The 23,074-nt window shown below is 34.2% G+C and overlaps 1 protein-coding gene and 1 non-coding gene across 2 annotated transcripts; both read right to left on the reverse strand.

Annotated features, from left to right (window-relative positions):
* Nucleotides 1-9,518: 9,518 nt before the first annotated feature.
* On the reverse strand, nucleotides 9,519-17,339 carry LOC107820216 (putative protein phosphatase 2C 9). The gene is made up of 6 exons (XM_016646453.2): nucleotides 16,935-17,339; nucleotides 16,697-16,746; nucleotides 15,833-16,072; nucleotides 15,450-15,726; nucleotides 10,448-10,602; nucleotides 9,519-10,047 (listed from the first exon to the last, which is right to left on the reverse strand). The coding sequence occupies exons 2-6, from the start codon at nucleotides 16,733-16,735 to the stop codon at nucleotides 9,910-9,912; spliced, it is 849 nt and encodes a 282-aa protein (XP_016501939.1). The 5' UTR covers nucleotides 16,736-16,746; nucleotides 16,935-17,339; the 3' UTR covers nucleotides 9,519-9,909.
* Nucleotides 17,340-19,575: 2,236 nt separating this feature from the next.
* Nucleotides 19,576-19,694, reverse strand: LOC142167747 (small nucleolar RNA snoR83). The gene has a single exon (XR_012697833.1). It is a non-coding gene; the product is annotated as a small nucleolar RNA snoR83 (small nucleolar RNA).
* Nucleotides 19,695-23,074: the final 3,380 nt, after the last annotated feature.

Below are 23,074 nucleotides of genomic sequence, written 5' to 3' on the forward strand. Positions count from 1 at the left end.
TGGCAAAAGAAAGAAATTGCAACTGAAGAGGATCAAAAGTGGTAGTGGGGTATGGATTGAAGACCAAGAGCAATTGGCTACAACTGCAGTGGACTTCTATCAAAAACAGTTCACAAATGAAGGTGATGCTTTTGAATTTTCCTTGCTCAATAATGTACCTTCAATGGTCACTATGGATCAGAATTTGAAACTTAGAAGATTGCCAACAATTGAAGAAGTAAGGGCAGCAGTTTTTGAGCTTGGTGGGGAGAGTGCTAGTGGTCCTGATGGATTCACTGGCCTGTTTTATCAAACATGCTGGGATGTTATTGGTGCTGATATACACAACATGGTGCTACACTTCTATGGAGGAGCTACATTGCCTAAATCCATCACTCACACCAATCTAGTGTTGCTACCCAAGAAACCTAGAGTTGAGACCTTCTCTGACTTAAGACCTATTAGTTTGAGAAACTTCATTAACAAGGTCTTGTCTAAGGTATTACATGACAGATTGGAGAGTTTTTTGCCATCTCTAATAACTCCTAATCAATCCGGATTTGTAAAGGGTAGGAGTATATTTGAGAACATATTATTGACTCAAGAAATTGTCACTGACATAAGGTTAAGGGGAAAGCCAGCTAATGTGGTGATCAAGCTTGATATAGCTAAGGCCTATGATAGGGTTTCATGGAAGTACTTATTGCATGTGCTAAGGAAGATGGAATTTTCTGAACACTTCATCAACATGGTGTGGAACTTGATGTCAAATAATTGATATTCAGTATTGGTGAATGGGTAGTCCTCAGGGTTCTTTAAGTCGACAAGAGGTGTGAAACATGGGGATTCCCTATCTCCAGCATTGTTCATTCTGTCAGCTGAGGTACTTTCTAGGTCTTTGAATAAGCTCTTTAAAGACAAGTCATTTGTGGGATTTGGAATGCCTAAGTGGCCTGATCCTTTAAACCACTTGGCATATGTTGATGATACGATAATATTTGCATCTGCTCATCCTCCCTCTTTGAGCAAGATTATGGCAGTGTTGGGGAACTATGAGAAGATATCAGGTCAGATGATCAACAAAGATAAGAGTTCATACTACATGCATTCAAAGGTTGCTAATGGATTGTTTCAGGCAGTTGGAGCTATTACAGGATTTGCAAGAGGTAAATTCCCCTTCACATATCTAGGGTGTCCTATTTTTTACACTAGAAGGAGGAAGGACTATTATGAGGATCTTATCAAGAAGGTGAAGGTTAAATGGCATTCATAGAAAGGAAAGTTGCTGTCATTTGGAGGAAAGGCAACACTCATCTCTAGTGTGTTGCAAAGTATGCCAGTTCACATGTTATGAGTCCTTGATCCACCAAACAGCATCTTGGGGCATCTACATAAGACTTTTGCTAGGTTCTTTTGGAGCACAAAGGAAGAAGGGAGAAGCAGACACTGGGCTTCATAGCAAAATCTTTGCCTTCCTAAAGAGGAATGGGGGCTAGGTTTTAGGTCCTTAAATGATGTCTCAAGGGCACTGTTTGCTAAACTATAGTGGAGGTTTAGGACCACAAAATCTTTGTGGTCTAATTTCATCTGGAATAAGTATTGCAAGAAGTAGCTACCAACAGTGGTGCATTTTAGGGGAGGGTCTCATGTTTGGAGACAAATGCTGAATGCTAGGGAAGAAGTAGAACATGAGATCGTATGGGAATTGAAGAGTAGAACAACTAATATTTGGCATGAAAATTGGTCTGGATTGGGTGCACTTTATCACGTATTACCTGAAGACTTTCCGATCAATGAACGTCTTCAGGAGGTGGCAGAACTGCGGCAAGGGGAAGCATGGGATGATCAACTGCTAGATCAAACTTTCAATGAGGAAATTGCAAAACATATAAGGCTAAATGTGCATTATGAAGGCAGTGAGGGATATTGGGATAGGCCATACTGGATGCCAACTCCTTCAGGCAAGTTCAGTGTTAGCAGTGCTTGGCAAATATTAAGGCATAGGGCTTATCCTAATCAGGAATTCAAGTTAATGTGGATTAAAGGTTTGCCATTCAAGATATCCTTCTTCTTGTGGAGATTGTGGAGGCAGAAAATAGTCATCGATGACACGTGGAGGAGGCAAAGGCAAATGGTGATGTCTAGGTGTTGGTGTTGTCAGCAGCCCCAAGAGGAATCCATTGAGCATATATTTGTCACAAGTCCTACTGCCTCTAAGGTATGGAACTTGTTCATGGGGGCTGCTGGAATTTCTGTGCAATTGATTCAATTGAAGTAGATTATAAGGCATTGGTGATATACTCAGTGTTGTCCAAAATTAAAGCCACTATTTCAAGCAGTACCAGCTACAATCAATTGGGAGCTTTGGAAGAGAAGAAATACAGGTAAATATGGTGGTTCAATGTCCACAAATAGGGTGATTCATGAGATAAATAAGACGTTGCATCAACTGGCAAGGGTGAGGTATGCTTGGATCCCTAATATTCCATTGTTATGGCCAGACATGATTCAATACTTTGAAGGATATAAACCTATATTGATCACTACAAGAGTAATATGGCAGCTTCTTTTTCATGGTTGGTACAAATGTAATACTGATGGAGCTTCAAAGGGCAATCCTGGACCTAGCTCCCTAGGCTTTTGTGTGAGGGATGATGAAGGTGATGTGGTGTGTGCTAGGGCAGTAGACCTGAGAGTGACAACTAATGTGGTAGCTGAAGCTAAGGCTATTCTTCAAGGGTTGGAATACTGTGTGGAGCATGATCTTCACCCTCTCATATTGGAGACTGATTCATTGGTGATGAAGAAGGTGATAGAAGGGGAATGGGATCCTCCTTGGGTAATTGCACAGGATGTGAAGAAAATTATAGAGATGAAGGACAACTTCAATGTGATCTTTCAACATGTGTTCAGAGAAGGCAACTCAGTGGCGGATTTTATAGCTAACATTGTGTTCTCTTTTGCAGGTACATCTGAGTTTCATTCATTCTCTGAACTGCCTAGTGCAGGGAGGAGGTTGATCAATCTAGACAAATCTCAATCACCTAACCTTAGGGTTAGGATAGCAAAGAGAAGAACCCCAGACTGATGGCTTCACAAGATTAGACTCTGCACAAACCTGCATATGCGATAAGCAGGTGTGGGATGGTACAATTTATCCTACTTTTGATATGTCCAAATGCTAAGGAAAATGCTGAACCCATCATATGGTATTTTTGGAGATTGTTGAATCATTTTTCATTAGCATGCTTTCATGCTCAATTTGAGGATGGTTTAGTAATGTTTAGAATGATGTCTACATTAAAAGTTCTAGTAGGGAAGGATCTGAGCTTACAAGATCACAAAAAGGCACAATTTCAAAGTCTGGCCTTTGCCTTGTAAAGCCAGCCTAAAGCCAGCTCATTCTTGGCTTTTGCCTTGCAAAGCCAGCTCATGCCTGGCTTTTGCCTTGCAAAGCTTGCCTAAAGCCAGCTCAAGCCTGGCTTTTGCCCTGCAAAGCCTGCCTAAAGCCAGCTTATGCCTGGCTTTTGCTTTGCAAAGCCTGCCTAAAGCCAGCTCAAGTCTGGCTTTTGCCTTGCAAAACCTGCCTAAAGCCAGGCTCCTCTTCTACACATTAATTTTGATGAGTGAGCACATGATTAATACTTGGACAAAATCAGTCCACTACATATAGAGATCATATAGTAGCTACACTTGGAAGACTATGTTGGCTTCAACTCTGTGGTGGAGATGTTTGGAATTCATTTTAGCATATGGACAGTATACCCTGGCGCCTGGCGAGAGCTTGATAGGTGTTGCTTGGTATTTGCCAATGACAATTGGATTCACATACACTAATAGGAGAAAGAAGCATTCAACTTATCATGTTGTAATAGCTAGTTCATTAGATTTCTTTTTAATAGCTAGTAGCTTCATGCAACTTCTATTTTGGTTTGGACATCTTGTAAGCTTTGGACCCATTTTGGGATTGTATTTATATATTAGCCACTAGGCAAATGCTGCCGAGTGGTATAATTGCTTAAAAAAAAGTTATGGTGTATAAAATTTCATTGCATAGGAAAATATTCGTCATTTTGGTTCCATAAATATTAGAAATTACAAAAGTGAATTGTTGCAATAGACAATATAACTATTCCAATAGACCTAGCAAAAAATAATAGCAACCCTCTAATAACCGTTGCAATATGTTGCAATATTCATTGCAATAGGATACAGATAATTATTCCAATATATATAAAAATCGTTGCAATATATCATGAAAACCGTCGCAATAGACTTAATAAATCGTTAGTATAATTATAACACAACGGTTTATAACCGTCCCAACAAAATAGCAAATTGTCCCCATAGATTGATCAATGGTAGCAGTTTCATATCCGTTCCAGTAGCCATATACGAAGACTGTGTTGATACCGTTACAATTAACCGTTCCAGTTGACCTATTGTAACACTGGATCTTGGAACGCGTCCCAAATCGTCCCATTAGCCCTACATGGACGATTACAGTATCTATAGCTACGATTTTGAAAGGGTTGCCATAGGCTTAATTTCTTTTAGTGTATACGTGATGATAATTGGTATGGAGCATTTATCAATTAGGTAGATCATAAATTCATAGTCAAACAAAATTGATGGTGTTAGCCAAGAGCAGCTCAGTAGTTACTAGTACTCAATGCCAAGATTGGTCGACAACCTCTATGTCTTATAAATAAAGGATCCATTAAAAATCAAAATCAATTCAAACTGGACAGATTTTCATTTATGAAATTATCTGCTTTCAAGATGTATTGCGAACTTGCGATATAAAGAACAAATTAAAGATGAAAGTGAACTTCATTAATTGATGGAAAGCATTAAGATTAGATAGTAAAGAACACTTCATTTCTATAAATATATTTTCTTGATGTCGAAGTTCGTTTTTTTCTTCTTTTTTTAAATGTTGGAACTGCCAAGTAGAAGAAAGAAAAATAGTACTCATTCTTGTTGCACATATGATGATGTATCAAATCCAATCAATGTAATATTCCCCTCCCGAAAGAGGTTCCCAAGCAAGTGAAATTGTGGTCGCCTCTTCCTCTTCTTGTCCTTTTGTATTTTCGCTAAAGGATGGCAAGGGGAGAATTCTTTGAATGAATGCTGAACGAGAACTAGGATAGGAACTGCTACTGGGGTATTTGCCTAGTATCGAAGCTGACCTTTAGGGGATCTAGAGCGGGTTTTTCTTGTATATTTCTCGTGCCGAGAGCTACTTCCTCGACAATAAACGTAGGAAGCCGCAAACGTGAGGACTTCCCAGGTTCGATCTACGGTTGCGTCCTATCGTTTAGTAGAATAGACACTTCCAAGAATAGTCTATACACAAATTCAATCTCGTTTTCTTAGGGTTACGGTGATGCTATGTTTAAATTAACTTCCCCTTCCCTTCAACCTAAATACCAAAAAAAAAAAGTGAAAGGCATCTATGCTCAAGACAAAACCTTTTTTCCCAAATGACAGGGGTTGCTAAATTGGTCATGCTATTAGTAAAAACACATTCAAGCACCTTTGGAAAAAGAAGTTTATTTAAAGCTAGAGAAAGTTAGATGTATGTCAGAATTAGAAAGCTTGATTCAATCTATCTAAAATTTGTTTTGGTCAATATGAGTCAAATAACAACACATCACAACCTAAGCCTTCCCTCTTTCTTTCTTGTTTTGTGCTTTTTGAATAAAAAAACTGAAAGCTTAAATTATTACATTAAAAGTGCTTTATCCTCCAATAATTACCTTTCAAAGTAAGTCTTCTTAAAGTGAATCTGAATTAATAAACAAAAAAATAAAAAAATTATTAACTTAAGTTCTAAATTTACATAATTTTAATCTCCAACTTTAATTTTGTATATTTTGGATTTGTTACATGTTGACCCATTGAATAATGTTATGAAAAATTAACCTAAATAGTCATCTATCTTATATAAACTAAAAATAGATCACCTATGTTTAATATATGTATATAATTATGTATAATTTATATATACCAACTGAAAAAGATAAACGGTAAATCTATCTACCTTTAGTAGAAACTCCACAATCCATGGGAAATCAACCATCCCTCATCCTCTATTATTTTCTATAGGTTAAAGGTATTGATTCTTACTAAATTGTTCTATTTTATTTTCCCCTTTTGCAACCACCAAATGAATTCCCTCTTGATTATAAAAACACTCATTATTACAAATGGTTTGTCTTGTGCCAAATAGAACCAATGCGCAAATCCACTAAATGTTCTTCCCATCAACAAATTAATCTCACAAGTCACTAATACAAGTTTTCTTTCACTAAATGACGTCTTCTTTTGCCTTTCATCAAAATTAGGCAAAATACATAGATGGCTACTTGAACAATGTACTAAATCTCTATTATACAATTTTAGCAAAAATTATTTTATACACTATTTTATACCTTCAATCTTTCAAAAGTATGCCCGCTTTTATAGTTGACCAGTTTCACAAAATATGTCTATGTTCTGCACCAATAGGGTTGCAACACATCTCCTTAAAATTACAAATCTACCCTCATCAACTTCCTTCTTAGGTTTCTGTACATTTTTTAGGATCCAGCTTCTCTTTTAGTTGCTTCTTTTTAATTCAAAGCCACTCCTAATCAGTTTCAATTCATTCCAAAGATCAAATTTAGCCTTGTACAAGTGTTTTTACAATTCATTCGAAAGATCAGATTTAGCCTTGTACAAGTGTTTTTACAAGGACCTAGAACACCCACTTGAATTTGAACATGAAATTTCATATTCAAATGTGATTCCAACATCAACCTTAGAAGCTTTGCCGACAATGGTGATTTGAACATTAATCCAACCAAACTCAACCCAAACATTGATTACAATTCGATTTTTGAATATTAATCCACCCAAGCTAAATTTGATGTTTAGCTTCCATCGTTCGAGCCACAAATAAAATTCAATTTGGAACTCGAATTTGTACGTACATCAATAGATAATAATTGTTTGGGTTGAATTTGAAGTCAACTGCTGATTTCAAAGACGTCATTGGTGAGTAGAATGCAAAAATAGTTACTGAGTTATAGGTTTATGCAATCTGAAATCTAAAACTTATGTAAATTATTTGTTGTTTGGAATTGGTTAAGAACGTATTCCGAATTTCCATTGTTGAGTTCTTCTGTTCTTATGAGTTCAAAATAGAGTTAAAAATATGCCTCGGCATTATAAAAATATGCTTTACGCCTCGGCATTATAAAAATATTCTATATCCAAAGAACTAATAAATTAAATTGGTTTGGTGCAAATAGAGTACAAATAAATATTTACCAGCAAGATTTAATCATATTCGCACATAGAATTTTATCACTTAATCATAATTAAGTAATACTTATTTTCAATTTTTATATTAATTAATCATAATAAATTAAATTAATTAGATGTAAACATCTTAATATACCAAACCAATAAAAATATAACATGTGTTTGCACATTAAAGTTTTATTACTTAATCATGTTTAATTAATATATATGTTTTTTAATTTATTATACTAGCTAACTATTATAAATTAAGTTGATTTGATATAAACACCCAAGTATAAATAAATATTTACCAATAAATACTTATCTCTGCACTCAATGTTTGAGTTGAATCAATTTAATTTATGATGATTAATTAGTATATTTATCTAAAAAATGCATTAATTAATTTCGAATTTACTATGGTTAACTACTATAATGGATTGAAAATATCTATTAATTAATTATGATTAAATAATAATAAAATTTAATGCAAACACATATCACACTTCTATTAATTTGTATAAATACCAGGTGTGACAATGTTTACACCTAACCTAATTAATATAATAAATTAAAAATATAAGTGATAAAATTCTATGTGCAAACATAATATATATATATATATATATATATTATGTTTTCTCAAAATGTGTTTTTCACTTTATCGAACCTATTTGTGTAAATAGTAGAAAAGTACTAAATTACTAATCTAGTACTAATTTAAAACCAATTTGATTGAAAACCAATTAAAAGTATCTGCTGTTAAATTATTTTTCCTATTTAGAATTTGCATTTAACAGTGGTAGATCAGCTACAGAAAAAAGAAGAAAAAAATCAAAGAGAAGGATATAATGAAGAGAGAAATGTACCAAGACGAGGGAACCCAGAAAAAGAATGGAAACAAAACCTGGGCAAAAAGAAACCCTTGAATTGTAATTAAATATATGCCCCCAGAACAAAGCCACAAGTAATCGATCCTCAGATCTCTTCTCTTGTAGCTGAAAGAAGAGGCATTCTCATTACACACCAGAAAACAACACTTTTAACTTGCATAATCACATTTATTCAAAATCTATATCCAAAAATAATGGGAAAAAAACAAATAGTCAAAAAAAGAATAAGAATAAAAATCTATTTCAATGGATATTGAGCCCACCGCTTCGCAACAAGTTTTACACAGAATAGCAGCTGCTTTTATCTGTTCATAGAACAAGCCCTTATTTATAAGGTGGGGCTAGGGTTTCTATGGATCAGCGTTGATAGAGAGCATCCTCAGTTGTTGCTGTAATAGCAAACTAGTCCCTCAAGTTTCTATAATGTTAGAAATGTACACTTAGTAATCATGGTCACATCTTATTCGTGAAATGATTTGGATTAGTATTAGGATATGGCATGATTCTTCCGCATTTTATTCTACTATTTTACAGAGGAAATCAATGTAAATTTCGATATAAAATTATTATTTTAACCTGAAAAATAACCTAAGAAACTTAGCGTATAACACAATATCGAGCCAAATATACTCTTCGATAATTTCAGTTCATTAAGTATATCAAAACTCAAAAGTAAGTACTTTTGATTTCTTTTAAATGTGTAGCAAACGCTCATGTTAGATATTATAGAAATCGAAAAAACACATCGCTAATAATTAGAAACATCTATATCCAGACAATATCCTTAATATTTTTCAAATTTCCCTATTCAGCACACATTATTGTTAAAGACTCAGAAACTTACCAAAATTTCCTATAGTGTTCGTATTCCACAAAAGTGTTATTTGTTCCTTTTTCACAAGAATACAGTAGCTAAAGATAGTAATGGCAAAATGGATAATAATTATCAATCCAAATTATCCAAGAATAAGTTAGATAATGAACTTTTTGAAAAAATAAATCAAATACGGATAAAATTTATATTGTCCACCTAAAAAACAGATAACGGGTTTAACTTTTTTACATTTGCAAAGACTCAATTTGGGGATTGCACAAAATTTGAGACTAAAAATTCTTCCAAAAGTGATCATATTCAAGAAGGCATGGATAATATGATATTCATATTACAGTTAAGTCATTTTCTATCTGCATTAAATATGGATCGGATCGAATATTTTACCCGTTTTCGACCCGACCATACCGGACCTGACTCGCCCATTTGCAACCCCTAGCTAAAGATTTCCACTAAAAACAATACTATCAAAGATACCTTCACACCTGTGACTAGTACCAGAGGCATAAACGAAAAAGAAAACAAAGAAAGATCACACGCGTGTTCATTACTCAGGCAGGTAATTACAAGAATGAAAATGGCAAAGCTAATTACAGGTTTCTTTCAGTTATCTAGAAACAAGCACCAGATGTACAAACCCAGAGACCAATATGGTCTAATGAAGTTAAAAAATTATTGTACTTCACAGGGTCTGCTAGCAATAGCATAGCTGTATACTTTTAACTTTGACAAATATATCATACGATGTAAATGTCGTTTCAGAAAGTTCAAACAACCTATGCCCTTTCTTTATGTTTTATGGTTTTACTCAAGCTGTCACAAATTCAATACCCTTTGTACATTTCCACATTACACTGCATAGAAAACACACTTGTTTCTCCGAAACTAGGAACATATGGTATGAGAAGCTTATCACCTAAATCTGACGACGACACAAGATATGTCATCTTTGCTGTCTCTCTTCAATGCTTCAGCTGTTAATTGCTTGGCTGCTTTCTGGGGATCTTTAACACTTCTAGCTATATCGACTGCCTCTTGATTAGACATCACCTGAATTAATCAAGCCAAAAGACGCAACTCTTGATCACCAAGGGCGGATGCACGTGGAACGAAGCGGTGAATTAATACTGTGCGGAAACGAATAACAGAAAGAAAATAACACCACTTAACACAGATTGTTGCTTGGCACTCTGGTTAAATTCTTGATTTTGCTCTTCGAGATCGGAGGTTCAAACCTCAGGTAGAATTGAACTCTGGACCTCTTCTAACTTAAGACTCAACAAAATCGATGGTTTAAGGCTACTTCTTGTCTATAAATGTGATAAATAATGTTATTTAACTTCCACTCTTTTATAAATATATAAATATCGACACCGCTTACGAGAAATCCTGCATACGCCCCTGTTGATCACGGTTCATGCAAACAGAAATCTACGGAAAAGATGCGTACCTTCCAAAGACCATCACTTGCAAGGATAAGAACATCACAATTGACATCAACGTAGATATCTAGAATATCAGGATCTGATCGCAAATGTGATTTAAGACTCTTATCTCCAAAAGCACGAGAAACAGCCAGCTGACCATTCACTCTTGCAACATCCCCTGATAAAAATGCAGCAAAATTATCGATACAAAATACATCAGGTTTTCCTGAAGACACAAAACCCATTTTTGGGTAATGGAACCTCCAACCTATTGATATTATATCAAGATGCATAAGCTTCACCCATAGGCCCTTCGGCCATCATTATACAAAAAACACAACCAACTCCTAATGGCAAATAAAATGTAAGCAAATAGTTCAGAAATGGAAGCTAAAAGAGCTCCGCACATAAAGTGATATTAACTAATAATAATAGCTAAAAGAGCTCCGCACATAAATGAAATGGATGCCCGTGAAGCTACTAATGGAAAGCAAGTGTAAGCAAATAGTTCAGAAACATAGGGCAACAAACACAAAGCTACTAATGGCAAGAAACTAAAGCAAAAAGGTCACAAGCATAGGGTACAATTATTAGCGATAAGTTTCTTCAAAAATGTTAAATGGTGCATCTGAAGTCCAAAGACAACAATCAACAGTACCGGTGTAAATTTTAACCATAAGAACCTAGAGACAGATAGAAGTATTAGTGATTAAGCCAATAGGGATCGGAGTTGATGAAACCCGTTCGCCCATTGATAGAGCCATATCCAGAATATTAAGACAATTGACGCAAATTTTCCTAAAATCTCAATAACATAGTTTTACGGAATTTTGATAAAGTTACAGACATGACATTATGCAATTTATTGGCTCATGAACAACATCTCCAGGATTTAAAGTAAATTTTGAAAGCATCTAAACAAAGTAAAAGGATAATATTAACTCAGAAGGATATCCTACCAGAAGCTATTATTTCGGTAAATCTGATTTCTTAGACATTTAAGTTTGACCATCAAGGTCAAACAAGGATGGTCATCTTAAAACACTAGCAATACTTAGCAGAGGAAATCATTAATAGCAGAGGCAAGATACAAGAAGAAAGGGGCAAAATGTACAAAAAATGCTAACTAAAAAATGTTTACCAAAAAAATACGAGGAACAAAGCACTTTCTCTGGAGTTACTTAGAATTTTCTGAAATTTTGATGGATAACAATTAAAAAATGCAAATTTGCAGGGAGGGGGGTTGGACAGGCAGTGGCAGCTCTGCCATTGGGAATCATGATACGATGATGAACGTTATTATGTGTCTTAAGATATCATAAATGAAAATGCAGAGTTGGTGCCACAAAAATATAATTAATCTTTCACTTGCTTCGGTTCGAATAAGTTAAAGCATGTTGCTGAGGCATTCCATCCCTGGAGACAATATATTTTGAATGCTTGGAATGTCGTTTCCATATTGTAAATCTCCGGGGTTTGAAAATTATAGTCCATAATAATAGAATCAAACTGAGTAAACGTTCATCTGCACGCTCTCAGAACTACAGGAGCTTGCATTAATCATTCAGGGAAGGATGAAAGGTTTTACACTAATCTAATGACGCTTTTTACAAATAGTTGAAGGGACATTGTATGAGAGAACTAAAAAGAGTAAATCCAAGGGTACTACAACTATACGAATAAGACATAGATCCACCGTTATCCACGTGGATTAACCTACACGGTCATCCCACTAAAATTAATATCGCATCCTGTCGAAAGTCAAAAGAAAAAGAAGAGAACTCTTTTGAAAATTGGTCGTGCTACAATCTAAAAGCTGAGTTCCTTATATAGGAGTCTTAGGTTACATACAATATAGTAAACAAATACGAATAAGATATAGATCCACCGTTATCCGCGAGGGATAACCTACTTTTTTTTATTTTGCGAGATATAGAAAGCATATTTTCATAAACTTAAGTGTTTCACAAACTTCACCTAAGTAGTGAAAATTAGAGTCCCTCGGCAAGCTTTTGCCCTGATTGGCGCTTTGCAATTTTCATTTAGTTTTTGAAGTATAAATCTTGACAAGAGTGGGTTGCTCTAGTGGTGAGCACCCTCCACTTCCAACCAAGAGGTTGTGAGTTCGAGTCACCCCAAGAGCAAGGTGGGGAGTTCTTGGAGGGAGGGAGCCGAGGGTCTATCGGAAACAGCCTCTCTACCCCAGGGTAGGGGTAAGGTCTGCGTACACACTACCCTCCCCAGACCCCACTAGTGGGATTATACTGGGTTGTTGTTGTTGTAGGTTACATACAATATAGTAAACAATTACTTTGCACTCCTAACAAGGAAAGTAAATCTTCTACTGTATCCCAAGGAATATTATGATATATTCTCCAGTATTCTACTACTTAAATTCAATGAATATACAGATGCTGCAAATCTAGACACGATTAACTTCGTGAATTCTCTCGACTGTTAACAGATCTGGCTTTCCATTGTCTGTAATTTAATTGGACAATGAGATTGCATAGTTCATTGAGTTTGAATTGATATAAATCATCGACAACAATTGTATGATGTCAGTTAATATTAGCTTTATGTAAATGGATTTGAACTCATAAAACTTTAGAAAGATGTATTGAATGGTTCTGTATAGAAGTGTGTCAAACATTCTCTAATGTCACATAAGGAAATTTTCTCTCATAAAAGAAAGTTGAGAGAAAAAGATAATAGATATACCAAGCATTTCCCTAATTGAAGTAATAGAATGGATAAGTCCAACTCACCATAACCACAAGCAGCTATAGCATGGAAGCACGGGCAAGTAACAAGTAAGTATTTTGTGGTAGATTTTGGTTTCATGCCATCTCCACTCCATAATTAGTTGGCTAATTTATTGTTTTTGTCATTTCCAATTCATGTAACTCTTGCTTAAGTCGAGTCTTCCACGTACAAAATCTGAGACTAAGTAATATTTTGGTTCAGAAAGAACCTCTCTTGAACATTATTTAAATATTTAGTCTGAGCATCTATAACTCAGTCTGATTGAGTCACCTATTCAAACTTCCATTCTCTACCTCTGCATTGATCAAATGAAGTCATCAGTATCCCTCCCTTTCTTCTTAAGGAGACGCGATAGAAAGTACAGCACAAAAAGTACAAAGATTACTGCCACATCTAATTGTAAAACTTTTTAGCACTGAACTAGACGCAAATCTCAAATCCAGCAAACTACTGAGAGAAACAAAAGAAATGACCCAGAAAAAAACTAAAAAAGAGAAAGAAGAAAAGGACCGAATAATGTTGATAAGCAGGTCAAATAATCCCCCAATCCAATTTTACATGGCACAATTATTATCTGGGAGTCACCCAACTTTTTCTTAGACTGTGATTTGCTTGAACTTTTTACGATATTTTTAAAACTCCAGTTTCCGATACATAGCCCAAAGGCATAGCTTAGTGGTCAAGGGGGTTCAAAACCTTTGTAAGGTCATTGATTCTATACCTTATCAAAAAAAAAAATCCAGTTTCTGATACTTTTTCTACAGTTTCCGAATATAGAACTCATATTTGACTTTACTAAGTGAATTGATGTCCACAAACCCAAGATTGGATTATTTCACCCTCAAGCTTCAAATAGTGTCAATCATTTCAGGATGGATAGTGTAACTATACGTGTTAAAACTTTGACTCCGTACACTCTAATATAAAAGAAACTGACAGCCCAGCAGTTGTAAGGATGCTATATTAATATGATTACTGGAACGATACTGAAAACCAATTGGCGTGATGGAAGCTAAAAACAAAGAGAGGTTCAAAATCATAACGAAAAGTTAATCCGGTCATATTTCTTTCAAAGTTTAACTTATCGAGCATGATCTAGCTCTAATAGATCCTCCCACCTGAGTATGACCAGCCATCCAGTGGCAGCAGTGTTATCAAAGACGTGCTTAAGCCCTGAAGCAAGGCTCAAAACATATTGAGTGCTTCGCCTCGTTTAACGAGCGCTTCGATGTTGTCATCAAGGCTCTAAGCCTCTAAGGCATACTTTTCCTTGCTAATGAGCGTAATCCGGAAGAGGTGACACTAAACAATTGATGTTTCACTTTATCGTAACTTTTCTTCAATTTCTTTGTCCATATATTTGGTATTCATGCTTATCGATATTAGTCTTGGACTACACATACATATTTTTAGTTTTTCTCCATTTGCGCCTTTCTTCATTATAGCCCACGTTTTATTTGCGCTTTGCGCTTAAAGCCCCACCAGACCTTAGAGCCTTTTTGCGCTTTTCGCCTTTGATAACACTGAGTGGCAGAGGAGGAAATAGAGTTTGAATGATGTACCAAAAATAGAGGAATTTTCCCCCTTTGTTGCTTTTGCTGCTAGATTTATCTATTGATAAGGACTATTTTTGGTGGATGATTAATTCTCAGTATTTACAACAAAAAAAAAAGTAGTAATGTATCTCCGTTTTAGATGGAAAATTGTGATAAGATTTTATGAAACTTTAAGCATAAACCGATTATCTTCAGTCTGAAAGAGAGGGCAAGAGAGAGGAAACCAAGGTAGCTAAGAGAAGAAAGAAGCAGACAACCAATGAACAGGCAATAGTTTAGTTCATCGCTTTAGTATTAAACCCTCAGGTTCAAAAAATTTCATTCCGCCAAGCGTCCAAACCAAAGGAATTCAAAATCGCAAAAAGCTTTTATATTATTGTAATGTAGCTTTCAGAAATTTAAATAAAAACTGCAAGTGGTTCGACAAGCACAAAAGGTGGTGGCAGTGCAGTACATGAGTTCATCCAAAGCATCTACGCAGCGGAGTAAATTAATACAACAGCTTTATTGGATGATACAAGTCTTCTCAGTACTCCTGGAAACACAAATACAAGACAGACAAAACAATAAACCCTGCCCACCATAAAAGAGTAAATCAACGAGTTTTACATGTTAATTATTAGGAATGTCAATCACACCAAATAGTATCTTGGACAGACATATTTCAATCACTGACTACATTGCTCAGATTTCAGGAAAGCACCTGGCATATTTGAGACAAAACCTCCTCTGTCCTCAATGCTGGCTCGTTCTGTATTTGGCTCATGTTCTATTGTCATCTGAATAGCTTGACCACCCCGAGAAAGAACAGCTCGTGAATCTCCCACATTAGCTACCCACAATCTTAGGCTATTTATCAGAATAGCGGTGACAGCAGTGGACCCACCTCGGCCCAAATTAGAATTATTCGAAAGTATTGCCTGGTCAGTTTTTTCGTAGGCTTTTGTGATTGCTCTGCGTGGATCAACCCAAAACTCATCCTAGTAAAAGACGAACCCAAAGATGAGATGCCAACTGCTCTAAGTTTTTCAGTATATTATATGTTTCAAAGCAGCATTGCAAATTCAGGATTTATAGAAACCCTACCTCCTTTAAGATATTGGCAAACAGATGTTTCTGCAGATAAGAAGGAACCTCATCCCCCAAATGACCATCATAAATAGCAAATAAGCCAAGCTCGTGTCCTTCTATCTGTACAAATTTAGCGACATGGTAATCTTCCATCCGATGATCAGCCTTCCCTTTCACTAGGCTGAAACCATACTTAGTATTGCCCTCGTGGCTTCTTCCTCTACCAGAACTAGAAGACGACTCTCCACCTACGCACTATGGTAGTAAAAAAGTTAGTAGAAACAAATCTATAATGGTGTTGAGAATAACTGGAGCAAATTCAACCAAATCAACTTCTAAGTGGAGCAAATTCAACCAAAAAAATAAAATAATATATATATATATATATATATATATATATATATATATATAACTAACTCCATTTCGACCAAATTAAGCAAGACTGCATCAGCCATTCACACATCATTTCAATATAGTTGAGCGGCATAGTTCAACTTCCCATCAGAAGTTTTGTGGCATGCAAATTAAGAAAAAACCTTCTGCAAACTTTTTTTCTTCTCTAAGAAGAAACCTTATACGAAACTTTAGTCATTGCACTTAAGTAATTCACTAACTAGACAATGAGGGCCAACTTTCTCTGAATTATCAATTACAAGTAATGCATTCATAGAGGAAATGAATAAGTATGAGGCAAATAACTCTCTAATTCATTTGCAACATCAACTGAGTGTTGCTTCTGAGTTCTGCAGGATCTCTCTCATTCACACCCCAAAACTCACTTCTTTTTTAATCAGTGTAAAGGAACACGGAAAAACACCATCAAACTATATCAGCAAAAAAACATGAAAAATTAAAATTTAACAAAAGAATAAATATTACCTGGCCACAGTTAGCACCAAAAAAGCACAGCTTAACCATCCTTAAAAAATCTGCCACCAAAATAAAAAATCGATCTTGAGAATTTCTAAGGATCAACCAATTTTCAAGAAACAACCATAAACCTCATGAAAATCACACCATAAAAGGCCAGAACTTAACCACTCAATACAAGCCATAAACCAAGAAAAGGAAAAAGAAAATATAAATTGGGGTATATCAAGAATTCAATCAAACCTACCTATTTTAAAGATAAAATAAAAACAAAAGGTGGATTAATTGGCTGATTGCATCACCAAGAATTTGCCCCCCTTTTTCCTCTTCTGTGTTTGCTGAACCAATTAGGCTAAAGAATAACAGTGAACAACAAGGAAGCTAAGCTAACACTTAAATCCCTCTTGGCTTCCCACTCACTCACAAAGGTAAAAAATTTATCTCTATTCTTTTCCTCTTTTATGTTAAGAAAATAATAGGAATGAATTATTTGATTTGGAAATTTCTCTGTGAATCCTATTTTTCTTCCCCTAACTGTCTTCAGGACAAGGACAGGGAGTATATTTTTGGCTTGTTTAGGAAGAGACAAGCAAGTGTGAGCAAAATGGGAAGATCAATAATAGTAATATGTTGAGTTTCTCCCGTTTGAATATGTCAAAGGTTTGTCCCTTGCTTTACGGTTTTATATATGATAAGTGATAACGACAAGTCTTTGCCATTTCTCTTGCAAGCATTCATTACAAATACCATAAAAAAATTTGGCAATTAAGTTCTGCATTTTATAACTTCAAGTACCAGCTTTATAATAGGAAATAATATATTTTTGGAGCATCTATCTAATTATATTATAAAATATATGTCCTTAGGGACAACTCATTACTAAAAAATCACAATTCAAATTGCAGTATACAAGTTTGAACTTCAATAATATCATAGTTATTACTGTCCAGTTAAGTCCTTCGTTTTCTATATTATACAATATATTATTTGTGAAATTCCTTTTAAATGAAAGTATTTAAAAGAACTTATTTTGTTTGACTATCTGGTGTTCGAAACCCATCAACTCTAACTAATTCATTTTCAATATAAAACTAATAGGTCTTAATTTACTGATGATGCAACATGTGAGAAATAAAATTGCGAGCAAACAAAGTTAGAGGATCATAGTATTTGGAGATTCAAAGTCGCTTAACTGCTATAGTAAAGTCATATTTCTTTTGTTTATAACAGAAAAACAACTCAACTATATTTATAACACTCAGAATGTCACTGTACAAACTTTCGATGGCCAAATACGTATTTAACTCTCTAAATTCTCAACCTTTGTCTTTTCTTTTCTTTTTTTACTTTTTAAAGATTATGATATTTTTTCTATTTTATTACATTTTGAACTTGTTGATATAACAAATAAATCTTATTTTTAAAGTAAAAAAAGCGATAAATAATTTTTAAACACATATAATGTTGAAATAATAAAATAGTTGAGTTATTTTTTTATGAAAGAGAGTAACTATTCATGCCTTATTTGAAACCAAAACTTCTTTTCACATCTGATATCCCATTGCAGGAGAAATTGCTGCAGCCACACAGTCCATGTTGTTTCTTGGATAGATAAAAGCTTTTAAAATAGGGATATATGCTTATGCATTCCACATCAGTGTTTTATAAGTTAAGGACGTGAGGCGGGCGGGGCGTTTTTACTTAATACGGAGCGAGACGAAAGTCTTTCGTCTAGAGACATGGGCGTAAGCCCCATGGATCTTTAATTTTTTAATTTATGAATTAATAATATAACATTATAAAAAATATAAAAGATACATTAAAAATTCATGAAAACTAATTTTTTTTGAAGAAACCCATATAAAATAAAATATTTAGCATGTTTTACAAGTATAAATAATGCAATGTTGTTAACGTTAATATGAAATATTAATTTAATACAACATCTTAACTTTCAAACGATTAAAAATCATAATCTCTTAAAAATCAAATTGCATATTTTACCTCCTTAAAAGTAAATACTCAATAAATTTTATCAACACTTTTATTCCTTCACAAGAAATATAAAAAAATAAATTTAAAGAGTAAAATACTAAACATATATTAATTTAGTGAGATATAGAACTAAGAGATGAAGATATAAATTTTGGCTATCTATTTTCAGAAGAAATATTCTAATGATATTCACCCTCACGATGCTCTAAATTAGTAAATATGCAATACTGTGGTTTGTTATTTGAGTTGTTCCCATTTTTCATATTCCAACAGATAAAAAGAACTTTAATCATTCACTTGTTAAGAATTTTGAGAGTCAACAGTGCTAATTAGCGAATTCAACACATGATTTGCATAGGAATTATGGGATAAGTCTCGAACGTTGAGTGTTAGGCGTGTTTATGATACACAATCGGGTGCTTGGGGACGTAAGTCTCACAGAACTAAGCCTCATACATGAGTCTCAAAGCGTTTTGATAGTGCTCTGCCCCGGGACGAGTCCCAGAAAAGCCATTTAAAACATTGTTCCACATAAAGATAAAATAATTCCAAAGGAAATCTTTTATGAATAAAGATAACTTTAAGTGCATTGCGAGGTTCTATTGAGTGGACGTTTGGACATAAGAATCGTAAAAATCTAAAATAGGGGGAAAAGATTTTTCAAGTGAAAATAGTATTTGAAATTTAGAGTAGTGTTTGAACATGAATATAATTTTGGGTTGTTTTTGAAGTTTTGTGAGTGTTTTGAGTGAAAATTTTGAAAAACAGATTTTTGGAGTTTTTTAAATTTTTCGAAAATTTTCAAAATGCATCTTCAAGTGAAAATTAAAAATTTTATGCACAAACGCTGATTTCGAAAAAAGTAAATTTTTTTTGGAAAAAAAAAATACTTCTTATGTCCAAACGGGCTCTGAAATACCCTTTGAAAACGAGAAATGTGCTATTAGTGAACTCCCAATATTAATATATACCTCCCATAAATCAAATAAATAGGTAGTAGTTTATTTGGGATTAATTATGAAGGCATTACATTACCTGCCTTGGGACAAAAGCTAAGAAGTTAAGTTGCCTTACACATAATACTTATAAGTTATAACAAATACAACAATATCAAATTAAGTACTTGAGCTTTTGAGGAGCCTTCGAGTCGGTGGGAGTGATGAAACCTTAACAGGCCACATCTCAGGAGTAGTGAAGCAGGGCGACTGACATATAAGAGACTTTTTGGGTGGTCTAAGCGGGATGTCCTTAAAGTTTTCAATATTTAAAAAATGACTCCGGGCCCGCACAAGTTTTTCAACTTTTTCTCTATCGGATTAAATTGCTCATCGAAGTCTAGCGGATTATAATACTTTTGCTTTTCAAGATTTCTCTCCCAATCCGATAGAGTTGATGTTATATTTTATCTACCTATTTGTTAAGTTGTTCATCGAAGTCTATGGGATTGACATACTTTTTCTGGGTTGTTTTAACCAAGTGTTATTCAAATTTGCAACTTTATTTTCGATCATACCACCCAAATCTGCTTCAAATGATCTCAAATTTGAAACAAAGCTTTTAAATACGAATACAAACAATCCTTAGTCCCCAATTTAGTCGAATAACACCAAATCAAAAAACCTTGTCTTCTTTAACACTTTCTAAGGTCCAACAATGGAGTTTCGAGTTTTCTACGGTAAATCAACAAAATATGTGTCTAAACTAAAAGGTTAAGCACAAATTATCAACATTCAAACGATTTTAATAATAAATCGATCATTAACTTTTATTTTTTACCATCAAACAAGAATTTTAAGCTTTAGAAATTAAAGAACTATGGCGTTCAAATAAAAAGGGGGGGGGGAGGGGGGACATTTTGCTAAGACCATAAAAAATGAAGACATTCCACCAAAAGCATCCCTTTGGGCAGAGGCGGATCTAGGATTTGAAGGTGACGGATGCCATAATTTCTTTTAATGTATTCCTTGTAATGACTAATATGAAATTTGTTAGGAATGTTTATTCGGTTTTTTTGAGTTTATTCAGGTCAACTTAATAGATATTTTTTATTTTCAAATACAAAAATTACATCTCAGATATTAAAAAATAGACGTAATTAGCATTTTAAATCAGGAACATACCTTTATTAAAACAACACAAGTAAAATCAACATTTTTACTAGGAAATTACATCTCTTTTTGTATATTAAAAATAAATTTACACAAGTAAGATAACATCTTCAATAAGGGAATTACATCAATCAGAATAAGAAATTTTTAAAAATATCTTCAATAGATAAATTATACCCCACAAGTATAGAATTAAATAAACTACAAGTTCTCAAAAATCAAAATCATAAATTTCATATTTTTTAAGCAATGCTTACGAAATTTTTGTCATAATCTAATACTAAAGAGATTTAAATTATATTTAATAACCATAGAATAACATAATTTTTTAAGATATAATAAAAAAAAAGATGAAAAATTTTGATCTCAATCGAAAATTCCCATTAAGACCCAAATTTTTTGGATATAAAAGAAGAAAACTCATAAATTTGAGATTAAGAGGAATGCTTATTTTATAGAATTTTATAAGTTTGGAGTCTCTTTTTTTGAGTATTCTTGTCAGAGACCGCATATAAATAATAAAATAAAGAAAAAAATGCAAAAAATAATAAAACGATAAATAGAAAATTGGGAGGTAGCCGAAAAGGAAAATGACTGGGGCAAAAAGAAAATAAAAAGCACACGAAAAGTGAAAGTTGGATAAGGGTTAAGATAATTTCCAACTTGAATTTTACACACCAAAAAAGCTTTCAAAAAGATCTACCAGCTATGACACCTTTAACTAATTTACGGCGGGTGGTAGGATAAGATATTTAACCTAATTTAAGAAAATTTCAACATAGGAATATAAATTTTTTATCATTTTAGGGGGTGTCATGCCACCCCACTGTAAAGGGGTGGATCCGCCCGTGTCTTTGGGGGTCACGCCGTGCTAATTTCCGAGTGAAGCACGGCGAGGAGGCACCACCGTATTAACCACCACAATAGAGCTATCAAAATTGGCTAGCCTAGCCCAGCCCAGCCATATGTCCCAACTCTTCTATGAATGCAATTTGCATAGCATAACATGCTTTTCGACAACCTCAACACAAAATTTATACGTGCAGGGAGATACTAGACTTTCTATAATCTCGCAAGAAGTTTAGGCCTTGATATAGCCAAAGGTGTTTACAAAAAGGTCAAATATATATACAAGTGTAAAAAAAAATCTTTACATTACTAGGGCAAACTAAAAAGATAGAAGCAAGTTATCATATCAGACCTGCTATAAAGAGTTACATATTATTGTAGGTTAATTTAAGATGGTGTAAAAGTTTGTACACTGTGAATACACAAAACATAAACTCTAATATAAAACAATTGAGCCTTGTAGTTTACCATGATTATTATCACTAATACTTTTGGATCAAACACTATCATGATTTGCTGTCCTTGTAATATTATGAACATAAAGTTCAACATCGTGCTTTAACATTACCAATGAGAACCTGAACTGCTTGTCGAGTACCTGAATATCTTCTGAAGCAGTAGTATAATTCACACACACCCGAATATTTTCTGAAGCAGTGATATAATACACACACAACACTAAGCCGAAAATGTTAACAACTCACCTTACAACTTTCATTTTTTGTAGACCCAACTGCCCAGCAAAACAATAAAAATGTTCAAACTAGAAATCTTATAGAATAAGTGACAAATGTACTAACAACATAAATATGAGATGAAGCTTCTTAAACCACATGTACATCTGTCAAACAGAGCTTAAGACTATGATATCCACAATGTTCTTCTAATCAGTGCCAGTACTTGGGTAATAAGTTATTGCCATCAAAACTTAATAGCAGAAAAAAGAAGAAAGAGGCACAAATGTGAGCTTGATTGAGGACTCTAAACCCCTCTCTGACACTTATTTAGCCTAAATGAGGACTTCTATACTATACAGCAGAGACACATATATTGTACAACAGGAAAATGGGGTTGTCCGAAAGATGTGGAAGAAATTCCAGACAAAACCACCTGATCAATTAGAGAATATGGACACGAAGTGACAGCCGTTCGGATCGGACTATGAGAGAAAGCAGTAGATAAATGCTGTACTAAATGTGCTGAGCCAAATAGCCAGATTAGCTACTTGCTTCTCCACCTTGTAGCTATTGTAACTCCATATAAATGATCACCTGTTAGCAAGTCAAAGAACCAAAAGTCAATAAATTTTCAGGACTCTTCAAGATGCTCTTGTAGTAAAGATAAGGCCTTAATAAATGGCATCATATTTGTGTACAAATATTGCTATATTCCGTTCAAAAGACAGATTTATGTTTCTTGTGCTTGTTTGACTTTC

Source organism: Nicotiana tabacum, chromosome 12 (genome assembly GCF_000715075.1).
Source record: "Nicotiana tabacum cultivar K326 chromosome 12, ASM71507v2, whole genome shotgun sequence".
In the NCBI taxonomy this organism is placed as follows: Eukaryota; Viridiplantae; Streptophyta; class Magnoliopsida; order Solanales; family Solanaceae; genus Nicotiana; species Nicotiana tabacum.

Excerpts from the sequence above, each read along its gene's own strand:
- LOC107820216 (XM_016646453.2), bottom strand. The coding sequence starts at position 16,735 with ATGGTTAAGCTGTGCTTTTTTGGTGCTAACTGTGGCCAG. Across the intron at positions 16,073-16,696 it reads TTGGTGCTAACTGTGGCCAG|TGCGTAGGTGGAGAGTCGTC; the intron begins GTAATATTTATT and ends TTACTACCATAG. Across the intron at positions 15,727-15,832 it reads TTGCCAATATCTTAAAGGAG|GATGAGTTTTGGGTTGATCC; the intron begins GTAGGGTTTCTA and ends GTCTTTTACTAG.